The 16,637-nt window shown below is 39.5% G+C and overlaps 1 protein-coding gene across 5 annotated transcripts in view; it reads right to left on the bottom strand.

The window, feature by feature from the left end:
- The window catches only part of TLE4 (transducin like enhancer of split 4), a 143,587-nt gene that overhangs the window by 56,113 nt on the left and 70,837 nt on the right, over window positions 1-16,637 (bottom strand). For 3 of the 5 annotated variants that reach the window (XM_015567387.1, XM_015567386.1, XM_015567384.1), the window contains 2 exons: window positions 13,770-13,971; window positions 12,502-12,518 (listed from right to left, as the gene is read on the bottom strand). In XM_015567387.1, the coding sequence (XP_015422873.1) occupies window positions 12,502-12,518; window positions 13,770-13,971 (219 nt within the window). Of the gene's footprint in view, window positions 1-12,501; window positions 12,519-13,769; window positions 13,975-16,637 lie in introns of all 5 variants that reach the window. The other 2 variants (XM_006769021.2, XM_015567385.1) reach the window with 1 other exon arrangement.

Here is a 16,637-nt window from a genome sequence, read left to right as displayed (position 1 = left end):
TGAACATCCACATTACAAAATTACTGCTTTTAACACAGTCAAACACAGATGAAGGAAACAACAGAGAGTCAAACTCATTCAAACTAATTTTCATTCTTCATCATAGCCAGTTTACTCACTACCATTTATCACTGTGGTGGAATTTTCCCTTCTTACTACAAGGGTCTAAAATTTTTCAGTTTGGGGCATAAAGAATTGTGCTTTCAAAAACTAAATACTAACATAGGATATGAAAAACACAACTTGAGAATTCTACTTCCTTCTTTTTTTTAAAATATATTTTATTGATTTTTTACAGAGAGGAAGGGAGAGGGATAGAGAGTTAGAAACATCGATGAGAAACATCAATCAGCTGCCTCCTGCACACCCCCCACTGGGGATGTGCCCGCAACCAAAGTACATGCCCTTGACCAGAATTGAACCTGGGACCCTTCAGTCCGCAGGCGTCGACGCTCTATCCACTGAGCCAAACCGGTTAGGGCTCTACTTTCTTCTAACGGGCTCTAGGAATGCTTTTAACTGTTGTATTTCTGAAGCTGTACTTCTAGAAAGTTGGTACCTGAAAGAATAAAATATCATCTGAACAGAAATGGGGCTATTTACTGAGAGCAGCAACAAAAAAACTTTTAAAAGAAACTGCCAGTAAAGCAAGTGAGGGGATTCAAACACCCACAAGTCCGACATGAGTATTTTCTTTTGCTGATTCCTACAAAACACTAACTGAATGCCAGCAAAAGGCAAGGTCAAGATTGGGAATCTATAGACGGTCACCACTAGTGCTGCTGTCAATGTTTGCTAAAGGCTCCCTGTTTGCATGTATTTGCACATCAGCCCTGGCAGCTTCCTGGGAATACTGCCTTCAGAAGCCAGTCCTCCAATCACCATAAGCTAGTTTTACGTGCACATTTTTAAGGAATTCAGAACTAACCGGAAGCTGAGAGAAATGAAGAAGAACAATCCATTAATATATTTTACTCTCCACAGAAGGCAGCATTATCTCAGTTCCATACTTTAATAGAAAAATGGTTTGAGGCCAGGAATTGAATCTAATCTTTACTATGTCCCCCCAATAATGCAATGCAGACCTATTTGCCCTCTGGCTGCTAAATCAATACCTACTACCTTTAAATATTTTATTTAGACTTCATTGCTCAATTTTTAAGCTTATCTATCAACACCAACAGGTTTCAAAGTCAGAAACCATTAAAATAATCATTTTTGGTTAGTTATCTAACAGTAAATCAAGAAAATCTCTCCGCTACAAAGCTATAGTGGTACCTTTTTAATGTCCAAAGGAAAACATGCACAGATCAACAAGTAGTTCTTCGTACTTAAGTGCCCTCACTATTAATGGCAATCAAGCAAATTGAATGGACTAGCATGCAGCTCACACTTTAGTCTTAATACACTTATTAGAGAAATTTCTCATCCTAAATATTAAACATACAGACCACATCCAGCATGAGTGAGGAGTCAAATGTAATAGTCTTCCTTTCTTACCTTGAAAGAAAAAGGGTTGACCCTTAAGGAATAATGCAAGAAGAGGAAAAATAAGGGGAGGAGAAAAAGGAAGAGAAGAGATGGGTATAATAAAAGCCTAATATGCAAATTGACTGAACAGTGAAATGACAGGTCACTATGATGTGCATTGACCACCAGGGGGCAGACACTCGATGCAGGAGCTGCCCCCTGGTGGTTAGTGTGCTTCCACAGGGCGAGCGCCACTCAGCCAGAAGCCGGGCTCATGTCATGGCTGGTGAGTGCAGTGGCAGTGGTGGAATCCTTTCCCGCCTCCATGGCAGTGCTAAGGATGTCCAAGGACTCCCAGACTGCCAGAGGGCGCAGGCTGGCTGAGGGGCCCCCCGCCCCCTCACCCAGTGCACAAATTCCATGCACCAGGCCTCTAGTTGAAAATGACAAGGGTGAGTAAAACAGTGACAAGTTAGCATCTGGCACAGGGCAAGAGGGACTGAACTGGATGCAGAGTGGTGCGCTGGTCTCAAGAGGGGGGCAAGGGAAGGAAAGGGGAAGAAGTGAGGAAAAGCCTGTTAGGAGAGAGGGAGTAACTAACCTAAGGATTGCTCCTGAATGCTTCTCTATTTAGTCATTGTTTGTTCTATTCTCCCTAGGGCAAAAATGCCACCAGTTTAGTTTAAAATTTCTCTAAGTAAGGTCAGACTAGGATACTACCCGATTTATCAAAACAGATCCCAGACAAGGCAGCCAATTCCGGAGTCCCGTTCAGACTAGTCCAATACAGTTTGGTTATAATCCCTGGGGGGAAGATCTCTGGGGTGGAGATCCCCAGGGCACAGGCTGGGCCTGGGTTTGGGACTGGGACAACGATGTAGAATATAACTCAGAGACCTTTCAAATCCTGATAACTGTGGTATAAACACAAGTGATTATTTCAATTTTCTCTAAAGATTATTTTTTCAGGGCAGCCCAATCAACCCAATAATGCTCAGATTTACTAGAAAAATTTTTATTCATTTCCCCATGCACCAGAAAGTAAGCTAATAATGTCCTACTGAGAGTTGTCAGGCCCAATCCCTCCACTGCTGAATGCACTACCAGGATAAATCTCCCCTTACTTGCCATTCCACCATCCACTTTAGGGCAAGGCCCTGGGGACCACTCCAGATTACCCCTCCACACACCATGTCACAGGCACAAGCCTGAGTGGCTCAATCAGTGCCAAGAAAAGAACAAACTAAAAGAGATTAATTCACAGATGTTCATGCATTTCACATACTCTGTGCCCCATGGTCGGTTGCTAGGGCAACGGGAGACCACCAGTTCGAGCTTTATTGGCTTTATGAAGTGCGTCGCGGGGGCTATAGTCCGAGAATGCTGCATAATAATAGTGTAGCTTTTCTAAAGCCTTGTTTTGTGTTTATCCACATTTAACCTTCTGAGTATTATAAAGAGCATCGTTATGCATAGCTTTCAAACCCCCTACCATCACCATCACCACCACCACCACCATCGCCTCCAAACTGCCTCAACTTCTTTCTATCTAGGAACATTAAAATGCATCTCCTAGGGGTCCATTTTGAGAAGATCCATGTTAAAATGCTCAATCAGTTCCACAGGGAAAAAGAACACCTATAACCATTTAAAGATCGCTATATTAGTGCAGCCAACCACATCAGCCATGCCTGAGCAGCACAGAAGCTACAAAACCACAATACACACATGCCACTTATTTCCTGGGCATCGGGAAGAACCTTGCTTTGCAGTTTTGGTAGTCAGTTTTCACAGATGGAACAGCAGAAACAGCAAGCTTATCAGCCCCAAGTCTCTTCCTATCAAACAGAATGTCCAATGAGGATGGGAATGTTCTGCCTCTGCATTGGTAGGTCAGTTGCCACAGCCACATGTGGCAACTGAGCACTTGAAATGTGGCTAATGCAACTGAGAAACTGGGGTTTCCAATATCATTTCATTTAAGCTAATTTAAATTTAAATTGCTTCATGTGGCTAGTGGCTACCATATTGGACGGATGGTGGAGGTTTAGAGGCTTACCAGTGGAGGTTTATAAAAGTTCATAAAAAGCTGTCTCTCCATGCTTTTATAGTTTCTGCTTAATTCATAAAAAATATAACTCCAAGTAAATGTACACAGAACAGCATTTAGGACTGCGGCTGCTGCTCACTGTGCCAGTTCCAAACAGTTCTCAGCACTCGGCCTCAGCAGCCTGGTTCTTTGTCCAAAAGGCCCAGAAATGAAGACTGACTTCTCCCTTCCTTCTCTTCCCCTCCCCTTCTCCACTCAAGGTGGGAGGTTAAAATCACAAATGTCACAACTCTCAGAACAGTAGCACAGATCAAGTGTTAATCTAAAGGGAAGGGGTGGCTGAGGGGGAGAATACAGGCTGATGGGGTGAGGGAGGATCTGGAATGAAGAGGGAGAAAATAAAACCAGTGAATAGATCAGTAGAAGCAACAGCTTACATTCAAATTCACAGGAGAAAGAACACACCGAGACAATCATTTCCTGGGAAAAGCTCAAGCTTAATGAGAATTTACTCTGCTCCTTTATGTGACAACCAGCCCTTTTGTGGCACGGGCTTCCTGACTGACAGGAACCCAGGGCCCCTTAATAGGATTTCCATATTATTTCCAACACCTGCCCAGAAGTTATTTGTTTACATTGAAGGAGGCAAGATTCTCAAATCAGACATCTGCTTCTAGTTCAGGCATATCTTAGGAAACCATCTAGAAAGCAGCTTTGTTACCATGGCGACATTTTTATTTTCCTCCTTTAGTTGGCTTAAAACATTAGCATTGCCAATTTTATTTTGTTGTTCAAAAGGCCAAATGTCGCTCAAGAAAACAGAAGTTTAAAAAAAGACCAATGAATGAAATACTCAAAATTTCCTAGAATAATGAAAATGACCATAAGGAAGAATGCATAAAAATGAGGTGGTATTATATGGCTTCTCTCATTGGGTGGCATCATTAACCTATTTACCTAACCACCTCCTTGGTCCTTACATTTGAACATTCAGCAACTTGAAAAGTACAAATTTGGGAAAAATAGTTCAAGAATCCTTGAGGTGTGACACAATTCATTAATGAGTCATTTCCATAAAAAAGAATTCCTCAAGCTCACCTTATCTCCTTATCTTTGAAAGTTCACTTACAATACTTAAGCCATTTTAATGTCCCTCTCACTGCCTGCAATTCAGTCAAGGAGAGGGTGGTAAAGGACAGGAAAGAGTAAGCTTTTCATGAACATTCAAATGGTTGAAGAGGCGACAGAATATCAAGCAGTATGAGGGAAGACAGGCAGGCTGTGTGCCAGTGGGGAGAGAGAGAGAAGAGAGAGAGAGAGAGAGAGAGAGTTTTGTTGTTGTTTTCCTGTTTCTCAGGAAGCAAAACTGGAGGCCTCATAGAACCTGGGGGAGGGGGGACTTGGCCACTATTACAACTATTACACATAAACACAAATTAAAGTTCTAATACTAGTATTTGAAGCTTAAAATGTTTTTTAAAGCAGTATAATTTATTACACACAGAAATAAATCGATTGGTTCTGCATAATGAATCTGATCAACTTAAAGTAATACTTTATTCAATATTTAGATCATTTCCAAGATTTAAAGTTTTGATTTGTCATATCTAAGAGCATTATTTAATCTTGAAATATGATTTTATTACTTTCACTTAAGAGCAAGTTTATTTAAAAGAATTATACACAAAGTATTACTTAGCAAACATCTTTCTAGCCCTCTTTCATGAAGCCGGAATTCTGTTCAATCCCGTCCCAAAGCAGTTGCCATGTAATAATTAGATATGACTCCTCTTCATGTCCAAAATTATAAACTTTGTTAGTACTGGCCCCCAAGTATAGTCTTTAACCCAGAATTACTTTAAATCACTGTAGAACAAAATATTTAAGTTGGATAGAGGTAGATTTAAGGATGCAAGAAATGAGAGTAATACACTCCCCCTGGGTGATTTTATGGTTTTCCTAGAATGGTTTATGGGAAAATGTTAGTATAAGAATACAGGAAAGGTGAACAATTATTTGGAAGAATTATCTACATTTTGAGAAGCAAATGTGAAATTCATGTGCCAGTTATATAAAACTTTATGGTATAGTATTTTTGCAAGAGATGAAATGCATTCTAATTAAGAAAATTAAAGACACTGGACATCAGAATGAAAATGTTTGTTATAACTAAGAGGGTTCATTTATGGAGGAAAAGAATTAAACCACCCTTGCCAAAAATCAGCTTGAAAAGGCAGACCCCACAACCAGCCCACCGTTAATTAATATTTGTTCTGCTTTGGTGACTCCTACAAGAGGGCACAACAATCAAGCATGTCTCCCCCAATCATGCTCACCACATGCGGACTGGCTGTGCCCTAAATATATTTATTCATCTGTTGGACAAACAATTACAACATATTTTCTGGAATTAAAGCACCTGCTACATTTCACAAACCTTACATACCCAGAGGCAGGTATCAATTAATACTGAAAAAGTACTGCATCATAAACCCAGAAAATAAAAATTCCTGATGGTTCTTTGATAAAGTAAAGTGAAATACATGGTAGAAACAAATGTCTCGACAAACAATTAAAAAGCAACAGTAGTACCGAAACATTGAACTTCAAATTACCAGTTAAACCTTAAATGCTTAAAAGGCATAATTTAAACCACTAAACTATTCCCCTACAACCCAACACCCAAAATAAAATATAATCACCGTTGTGTTTATTTGGCTAATAATATGGCTAATTTTATTGCTGAAACATATTCTTTGGTATAAGGTTTTTACTGTAAAATTCATTTCTAGGATAGGGTTGAATAACATAAGAAAATATCCACATTCCAAATGCGTAGAGTAGTAGTTTCAAGATACAGGAAGTTAAGTGACTTGCCCATTGACACACAGCTTGCCTAGAGGAGGAGACAGGATATCTAGCACAGAGTTGGGGTTTTCCTAATTCTATTACAATTCCTTTCTCAAATTAACCCTTGATTTGTCCTATGAACTTCCACAAAGAAGTTTGATTCTTGCCCTCAAGGAGCTAAAAATTTAGTGGGAAAGAACTTCACTCTGTGGGAAACAGGCATCAGGGACACCACCTACAAGGAAATAATTTTACTTAATATATTTTAAAAACCCTACTTAAAAATGTACTTGAAAGTATATCTTAATACTTATGTTTGGAAAATGGAGTTGAATTTTAAACACATCACAGTCTGTATTTAAAGATTAGCCTGACGGGTTTGGCTCAGTGGATAGAGTGTCAGCCTGCGGACTGAAGGGTCCCAGATTCAATTTGGGTCAAGGGCATGTGCCTTGGTTGCGGGCACATGCCCAGTGGGGGGTGTGCAGGAGGCAGCTGATCAATGTTTCTCTCTCATCGATGTTTCTAACTATCTCCCTCCCTTCCTCTCTGTAAAAAAATCAATAAAATATATTAAAAAAAGAAAAGATTAAAGGTTGCAAAAAGAATTCTATTTATTGATGATCAGCATACAATTCTAGATATTTTACTCCCTTAATTACTGGTAAACTTCATTAAACTGTTCATCACTAACATGTACATACAAATCTAGACTTAGTTTTTCTACCAACATGGCCATCCATCTTCTACTGGCTCCCCTTTCCTCAAGTGGTTTCTTCTCTGGTATTCTCCCACACAGTACATGCCAAGGGGTAAACATCTTAAAGGCACCTCTTTTCAGACTGATATTCCTCTGAGACAGGAAAAATGGGGGGGTGGGGGGTGGACCCAAGTTACACAGGTCACACAAGATCCTGGACTATAACCCTGACCATTAAGTCTGGATTTACAAAGAGAAGAGACAAAAAGATGTAATCATTCTGTTAATTCAGACTAAAATCCCACTTTCACCTGTAACACCAACTAACAGCAGCGTAAGTTCTTTTTTGGTCTGAAGCATACATACGCTTCAATTTGAACAGAAAAACAGCTCTAGTCTAATTTCCCACTGATAAACCTTTATTGCCAACAGAAAATAAGTGAAAGAGACAAGAATAAAAGCAATGCATGATGGTTTAACCATCTACATAGAATATACACCAAAATATAGCTGGGGTTGAATAAACAGGCATTGCCTTATAACAAGTAATGAATGGATCATTATGAAAACACTTAAAAATAAAGAATCCACAGAGGAGGAGAAAAAGCTTAGCATATACACTCACAGAAAAGTATTCAGCTTAAAAAATAACTGTATACAGGGTGAGGCAAAAGTAGGTTTACTGTTATATGTAAAACAGTTGATCCTTGAATTATTTGTTAATTATTGTATTATTTTCACTACAAACAACTGTAAAACTACTTTTGCCCCACTCTGCATATTAATTTTTTAAAGTACACAATTCATACTTAGCCTAGCAAAAATTGCAAAAACTATAAAGTTCAATATTGGAGGAAACATACTCAAGTGCATGTGGCATGTTAGAATGGTAGTGTTTCTGGAGATAAATTTGGCAATGTATAAGTCACGAAAAATGATCATACTATTTGATGACCATATAGCATTTGGGGGAAGATATTCCAATGAAATAATAAAAATAATACCACTTAGAGGTAAGGAAGGTACTAATGCAATATTTTACAAATAGAACATGGCAAATCCCTCATAGACCTGACTTGAGGAGATTACTATGTTCAGGAGGACCATGTAGATACTACATATAAAGGTTTTATGAAGTAATAAACCATACAACATAATACCAAGATGGGAGAGGCCATAGGGTTAATCAATAGCTGGTAATAGTGAATTTTGCTCTTTATATTCAAGCTGGTCTTGATTTTGGTGCCTATTTTTTGCTCGAAGGTATTAGAACTGTCAGACATTTGGAAGGGGGTGGATAATTAGACTAATTTCTCAACTTCAAATTCGTACTGAGATTTAGGCAATTTGTCCTTCACAGCTCTGAATCATCACCCTCATTCCAGCCACTCAATGAAAACTGACAGTGATGTGAGGAAACTAATGACTCCTTCATGAGCTGGAACCTCAAGCAACTGGGAAGCAATTGGCAGCATGTGGGAATGTCCTCTCTGCCACCACTCGTAGCCAACCAACTTCTACCTCTCAGCCCTCAGTACGAGTGATGGGCAGGAGGAAAGGGAAAGACCCATCACCTCAGAACATACTTCCTTGGTTTTCACTTATGCTTTTTCATGGGACGGATGAGAGAAATGGTTTTAAACACTCTAGAAGGCTATGAGAAGCCCCCATCCAGAAAAGAGAAATGGGAACCTATTTGGAGGCTTTTTAGAGCTTTGGGCTTTCTACCCTACCACTAAGCATGAGAGTGGATCATGGTCTGTTTCTTGCTATTTTAAGCTCCCAAATCTGGGGTTTACTGTTGGGCACATGGAGTCACTGGGTAGCCAAGTGACAAGCGGGTGTCAGAGTGGATCATGGTCTGTTTCTTGCTATTTTAATCCCAAATCTGGGGTTTACTGTTGGGCACATGGTGTCACTGGGTAGCCAAGTGACAAGCGGGTGTGAACAACCCTAGAACATACACCGTTCTGGTGTCTTATCACCAAATAAGTTGATTCTTGGGCTCCTACAGTGCTTCGTCCTTTAGGTCCATATTTACATTCACCACCAGTGTTGAAAAACTTCAGATACAGGCCTGCAAATAACAGGCTTAGGAATGAACCTGGCTACTAGAGATATAGAAAACAAGATCAATAAAGCCAATAGCATGTGGTTTAGTGTCCACAGAACTTTTAAAAAAGAGGAAAAAGCTCAACACTTTTAAAGGTGAATTTCTTTCATTTTATTTGACACCTAAAGGTAAAGCACTTTAATTACCTGAATCTTTACATTAACTTTAAATTTATATTTTATGAGCTATTCTGACATCTGCTCTGTTTAATAATCTGTAACATCAAGAAAACATTTTAAAATGTCTTTCACAATTAAACCTATCCACAACCTTGTATAAATCAAAATTTTGCTACCATATCAAAATGTTACACTGGGGCTGTATAACACTACCCACATCCTCATTACATGCAACACTAATTACTACCAGCAGATTCAGAATTTTCTACACATTACAGGCTTTTAGAGGAGCTATAAAAAATTTCAGGCACCATTAATTTAAATTTGTATTGAAATTTCCTTTTGACAGATGGCCAAAAATTACTTATTATTTAGAGTACCAGAGCTGCCTGTTTGCACATTAGAAGAGGAAAGGGAAAAATTAAAAGCAAGAAGGAAATTTATGTCACGTTCATTACCTGTTAAATGTTAAGGAGCATTATCCTGCATGAATAAATTATTCCATACAAGCCTGACTCCAGCTGCAGGCAACTGGCACGCTCTGGCTGATACAAACCATCTCAAGTCACACAGCAGACAATCATAAAAAGCCCCTCTTAACCAGGAACCACTCACAGGATGAGAACGATGGATGGAACAAGCAACTAACTGCTCTCTGAGCATCACAGAACACGGTTCAGAAAATTAGCAAACTATTTCACCTTGCAAAGCCACAGGCCAGCCCAGAACGGTACTTGATGACTTCAAATTTGGGAAGGATACCCTCCTCCCCGAATCTATTTGTGGCTACCATTCCATAACAAATCAAGAAAAATCATCCACCTCTATTTCCTTTATGTTTTCCCCCTTGCTTCTAGCCATTTAGAAACTCACTCCCATACTCATACTGAATGATTACAGATGATTTCAAAATACACCCTACTCTAGTGTGAGAGAGTATCAAATGTAATTGACACGAAAGTGTGCACTGGAGTGTAAATATTTTCACAGTCTTCTGCGAGTGGGGCAGGAGAGGAGGCTTTTGTTTAGTTCACTGGCCTGCCTAAAGGTATGTATCCTATATAATAAAAAGGTAATATGCAAATTGACCTTAACAGCAAAACGACTGGGAATAACTGGTCACTATGACACACACTGACCACCAGAGGGCAGATGCTCAATGCAGGAGCTGCCCCCTGGTGGTCAGTGTGCTCCCACAGGGGGAGCTCTGCTCAGCCACAAGCCAGGCTGATGGCTGCCAGTACAGCCGTGGTGGTGGTAGCCTCTCCCGCCTCCTTAGCAGCACTAAGGATGTCCGACTGCAGCTAGGCCTGCTCCCCGCTGGCAAGTGGACATCCCCCGAGGGCCAGAGGGATGTCTGACTGCCAGCTTAGGCCCAATTCCCTGGGGAGTGGGCCGAAGCAAGCAGGTGGCCATTCCCCAAAAGGTCCCAGACTGCGAGAGGCACCGGCCAGACTAAGGGACTCCCCTGAGTGCACAAATTTTTGTGCACTGGGCCTCTAGTTTATCATAAAAAGGCAGGCACTGTTTATATTATGGCTTCAGAATAACTAGACAGGCTTTCCAATGGCTGCTACCAGCTAATCCTGGTCAGTGCATATACTTACTACAGCCTAAGCCAGCCGTGGGCAAACTACGGCCCGTGGGCCGGATCTGGCCCGTTTGAAATGAATAAAACTAAAAAAAAAAAAAGACCGTACCCTTTTATGTAATGATGTTTACTTTGAATTTATATTAGTTCACACAAACACTCCATCCATGCTTTTGTTCCGGCCATCCGGTCCAGTTTAAGAACCCATTGTGGCCCTCGAGTCAAAAAGTTTGCCCACCCCTGGCCTAAGCACACATGGGTGGAACACTTACTATAGTCTAAGAATGCTTTTAAATCTAGGTATTGATATGTATATTATGTAACAAAATACAACTGTAAATGCATTAATTAAATAATTCAATGTGTGTTCTAATTGTAAATGTTGACATTTCTATGGGTGGGCAGATGCCCTTTCAAATTACAAAGATTCTCAAAGGGTAAAAGACATTAATTTTTATTTTCCATTATTTAAGCCCGTTAGCAAAAACCCTTCTTCCCTTTGATTGAATAAGGACAGAAATAAAGAGGCATTCCAAGTGATAGCACAGGTGGCTCTAAAGGAAGATTTTAGTCTCCATACAGAACTTCACTGCCTGTGCTCCCAAACATTCAACTGTGAAATACAAACAAAGTAACTGACAGAATCTGTACTTTGGTCATCACCTGAGAACTGTCCTGTCCTTCCTAATTTACACAGAACACAATGGCATACACAATACAATTATACATAATCAGTACCATATTTACATTGTGCCTGGCTCAAAAGTGATCAAGCAATTTTCATCCTATTTTACTCATTTCCTGCCATGGTAGCCTGTTTTTCTTATGTGCTTACTATATAAAATCAGGGATCCTTAGCATATTCCATTCTGGTATTACACAAGCATATCCAAAGCATTAGGCCCTTGATACCTTTCTGTTCCTGAAAACTTGTTTTCAGAGATAGAGAAGGCAAATAACACAGATGCAAAACTTAAGGAGAATAACTTGCTATACTGAAAACCAAGATGTTATTGAATTTAAAAAAACAAAACACAAAAATTAGAGGCCCAGTACACAAAATTTGTGCAAGGGGGTTGCCTTGAAGCCAAGGCTTCATCCGGAAGGTCTTTCGGCTGTCTGGTCTAATCAGCATATTAGGCTTTTATTATTATAGATTATCTCTCGTGAAGAAAAATTTTAAACAAATGTTTTGACAAGGAGTTTTGTAGGATGAAATTATTTCCCAAACTATGAGTCTAATGCGTATTTCCCTATAAACTAATTTATTTACTTCATTTCCTTATTATTTATCTTATATCCAAAACCTGAAGAAAAACAGTTTTTCCATTTGTTTGTTTTTCACATGTCAAGACATAAGAAAATGAGCAATGTAAGCCAGATCTCATAATTCAATCTTGGTATACAAATCTAATTCTGATAGAGAAATGGAACTAATATTTTCAAAAATGTTAACCACATAACTGAAAGTAATCCAAAAATGCAGCTAACCACTATTTGGTAAGGCCCACCAAATCATTCTCTAAATTTCGAATCCATTACTCACTATACTCAAGATCACTCTGAGCCCCTTAAAACCATTCCTTCGCCTGTGAATTTGAGTCCTACCTTGATGGAGTCTCTGTCTACAGGCAAAACAGCAACAACACACGTAGATCAAGTGGTAGGAAGAAGAAAAAAGGAAAAGAACTAGTTAGTTTACGTAAAAGCATATATTTATCAAACCTGAACACTGCTAAATCATAAATGACAGAGATGTCAACTTTGCAGTAAAATTAATTATTAATAACACTCAACCAGATTCACAAAAGCCAATCTACCTTTAACACAATTTCAGCAACTAAAGCTGGATATTCCTATTCATATTCTTATCAACTTTCCTGCTTATAAAAGTGTTTATAATCATGCCTTAACTCAGAACCATAACAGTAAGATAACCGGACGACAAATATTGCAGTGCTTCTAACATCAGAGATGGGAAATTTATTTCATGTGATAAATATCATTTACCTAGGATTATAATTCATGGTAATGACATTGCAACAGGAGTAGGTGAAAGGTTTTAATTATGAGCCACACCCTTCCAACCAATGAACCATCCTGGTGCTAAAAGTAAATTCCCACAAAGGAAGGCTGGGAGAGACCTTTTCATTTGCTTTTCTGCCATTAACTAAAAAAAAATTATTAGTAAGCACCATACAAACATACAGTCACATCAAAAGGTCTCTGCACCATCATCTCCTTTAGTGTAGAGAGGTAACCAACCTAAAGGAGCAGAACTGGCTTTTAAATCAATTATGCTGCACAAACAATTGTGTTTTTATAGAAAGAGAGGAGTTAATTTCATGCTTGTAATCAGACTGGATGAGAAAGGTAGTTAAACCAACAGATTCCCTAATTTGGGCTGTATTTCCTCAATTACTCAGACTTACTAAAATTGTTTTCATACCTGTGAGATTTTTACTGTACTGTATAGGCTGATCTGATTCATAAATAATAATTGATTCAGTCAAACAATAAAGTGAGCCTTTATCAGCAAGTCTTTCCCCAAAATAGATTTGGTGAAAATTAGCTATTAATGACACTCACTATTTCAAACACAGAGCGCTGTGGAATTTGATTATTGATTTAGACTCAGGGAACCTAGGAGACAGTAGCAAGGGATCAAAGGTAATAACTAGGAAACAGAAGCCCTTACCTAGGAGGAGTGCCATTAACTCTTGCCAACCACTAGGGTATCTTTTGGCAAAAGACTGCTTCCAATAATTAATTTACCTTCCAGCAGAAATCCTTTGTTTAGTCAATGGTAAAATTAAATCCAGAGAGAAACAGAATAAACAATGGCATGAGCAGCAGGTAGGTAATGTCAGGCTCACCTCTTTGGTGATCATTGTCATGGTGCTTCTTCTCATCTTTAATTGGAAGGTGGGACTGGCCTCCCAGGGCACTGGAGAGGGCCAGCAGGCCGGCACTGCTGCCAATGGGTGGAATGGCAGGAGGCGGCAGCCCCGAAGGGTGTGGGGTCAGAGGCACAGGCAGACCATGTCCATGTGATAAATGCTGGGCCTGGAGTTGTTGCTGCTGTGAGAAATGAGACAAAGATATTGAACTTGTTCCCTAAATCTGCACCTGCCCCCACCCAAATAAAAGGAGAGAAGACATACGATAAGATCATGGAAAACGCAGCACCCATGAAGGAAAGATTTAACCTTTATATATATTCAAAAGAGGAGGGAGGAAGATGTTTAATGGAGAAATGTTGTCTTTTGACTTAGATCTGAGGATTTTGCAATGCACTGTAAATAACTTAATTTTTAAATAGTGAAATTATCTAAGTAACTTTTAATAGCCGAAAATCAGCTTCCTTTAATAAAGCATCTGTATTTTGTTCTCCAAAACATAAGGCCGCACCATCATGCATTTCTAATCAAAACATATACGTGACTAACTGTTAAAGCAGTTATGTTGAACAAAAAAGCTGAAAACTGAGAAAATTAGTGTTAAACAGTTCTCCCAGAATCACTGCACAGCATGCAGTGCGAGTTAATTTGAAAGAGAAAACCTGAATTAACAACCCAGAGAAGGAAACTGGTTGCAGCCACCGTTTTAAGCCCCTTTAAGTGTCCTCAGCGGTACTTGAGCAAATTACTAAAGAAAATCTAATGTAGCAAGGCTTGGGTCCTCCTGTAGGCTTGCTCAATAATGCTGAAATAATTGGGCACTCTGTGCACGTTTAGTGATGCTCGAATGAAAAGCTAGAGCCTGCCCTTGTACGCTTCCCCGGCAGCCGCCTCTGTGTTGTGACAGGTTTATCTGAGTGGGCCTGTGAGGCATGCACCAGTAACTGTGCTGACAAGAGTTTAAAGTCATTTTTACCAGCACACTGGCAACACACGGAGAAAGCCCTCGAGAGGCTGGAATGGGAGTGCTTGACCTCAGCAGAGGCCGCATCTAGATTGAGGCTGCATCAAGCTTGGCTGTGGGCAGGCTTTGCTGCCTCTTCTAGTGGAAAGGGGGAGGGGAGAGATGACAGGAGGATGTTGAGTTAATACATCCCTCAACAGAAATCCCTTCAACTTGAGACCCTGCTTAACAATGTTCTATGAGAACAAGTGCTGAGAAATCTCTAACTTCTGTAGTGATTACAATTTAACTAATGCCTTTAAATAAATGAACTGTCAGGGCCATCCTATGATAGCCCAATAGTCTTTTCTATAATTTTCTAAGCAGAATTTCAAAAAATAGCTTATTAAAAATATGTAAGGTGGCAAATTCTGCCTCCCTTCTTCACTGGTAAGAAGGATCCTGAAATGTGTTTATTTTTAAAGAAAGTACTCCAAAGAAAAAAATAAGAATTTTTTTCTGCTCCCAAAATTACTTCTATTTCCTTCCTCCTCCCCTCTATTGGGCTTCCTGTGTACGACTATAAAAGTGAAAGCATAGCACTAATTACTAGCTCTTTTCTCCAATTGACCTGCACCTATATTCTGGCTTCATGCACTTAAAATACTGTAGTAAGGCACTAACACTTCTAAGGCAAGTTGACATACATAAGATGGAAAAATCAGTGCCACGATCCAGATACTCCACCCAGCCATGCCCACACCCAAGTCCTGCCAAAGCAGTAACTAGCTGTCCAGTTCAAAATAATGTCTTTCTTCATTTGTGTGGCCAAAATCATGTTCGTAATTCTTTATGTACTATTATTTAGTTGTGACGAGAAAGTATGAGCACACAATCACATTTTCTAATTGTGTTGAAAATAATGCCTATGAAGAAAACAAGGCCTTCCGGTAAATATATGGCAAATTTATTTCAAGACCTTGTTCAAGTGAAATTGCCAGAAAATTGCTCCAATTCTCTTTCTCCTCTAAATCCCCTAATACTTTACTTTGTGTGTACGGGCTGAGCACATAGCTACTTTCTATCTCAGACCAGAGTGCAATTGGCAAGCATTTATTAAGAGCCAGCATATATGTCTCTCTGATCATCTTTCCTAGACTCTAAAGCTCTGTGAGAACATACCTCTGACACAAACCCTAGATGACTAAAGAGCACTAAGACACTCATATAATATCTGAGCTATTTAAAAAGATACGTATATTTCTTTAGACATCAAAAAACAAACAAACCTGCAGCCAAAAGCAACACCTTCAGAGATGCAGGTGTTTCACTTTTATTCTTTTCTTATAGCACAAAAAGTAAGCACCAACATTCCCATTTTTTCATCTGACCAGGAACTTTTCAAAGGCAGAAACTATACCCCTATTCTGTCAGTTGCACATGCCATTCATAGTGAAGACTTCCTGGGATCCTCACTTGTGCTCTATTCTACCTCCAAAGAGCTCTAACACTACCTTACCCTCTTCTGCCCTATGCCTTAGAGGAGGAGGCCCCCCTTTCCGGCCAAGGCTGACCCTCACCAGCACAAGGGAATCATCTTCCCCCCTCCTTATCTCATTGCTCCATCAGCTCATCTCTCTCCCCCATCTTCATTGTTCTGCCACTGATTGTGCCCTACTGCTTGCAAGCTTAATACCAGAGTCCCTAATATTTTGCTTAAGATGAACTGCCTATCTAATGCCAAAAGAACTTGAGGTAGCATTTTTTTTCAGGAGGGAAAAAAACTATATTTTAATGAGATTTTGTGTCCTCCATTGCCCCTAACAGTGCCTTACACATTAATTGGCACATAAATATTTTTAAATTTAATTAAAATAACCTTCTTTTGCCCTCTTCAGCTT

Source organism: Myotis davidii, unplaced genomic scaffold, assembly GCF_000327345.1.
Source record: "Myotis davidii unplaced genomic scaffold, ASM32734v1 scaffold98, whole genome shotgun sequence".
Classification (NCBI taxonomy): Eukaryota; Metazoa; Chordata; class Mammalia; order Chiroptera; family Vespertilionidae; genus Myotis; species Myotis davidii.
Note: the sequence above shows the minus strand (reverse complement) of the source record. Positions and strands in the feature narration are given on the sequence as shown.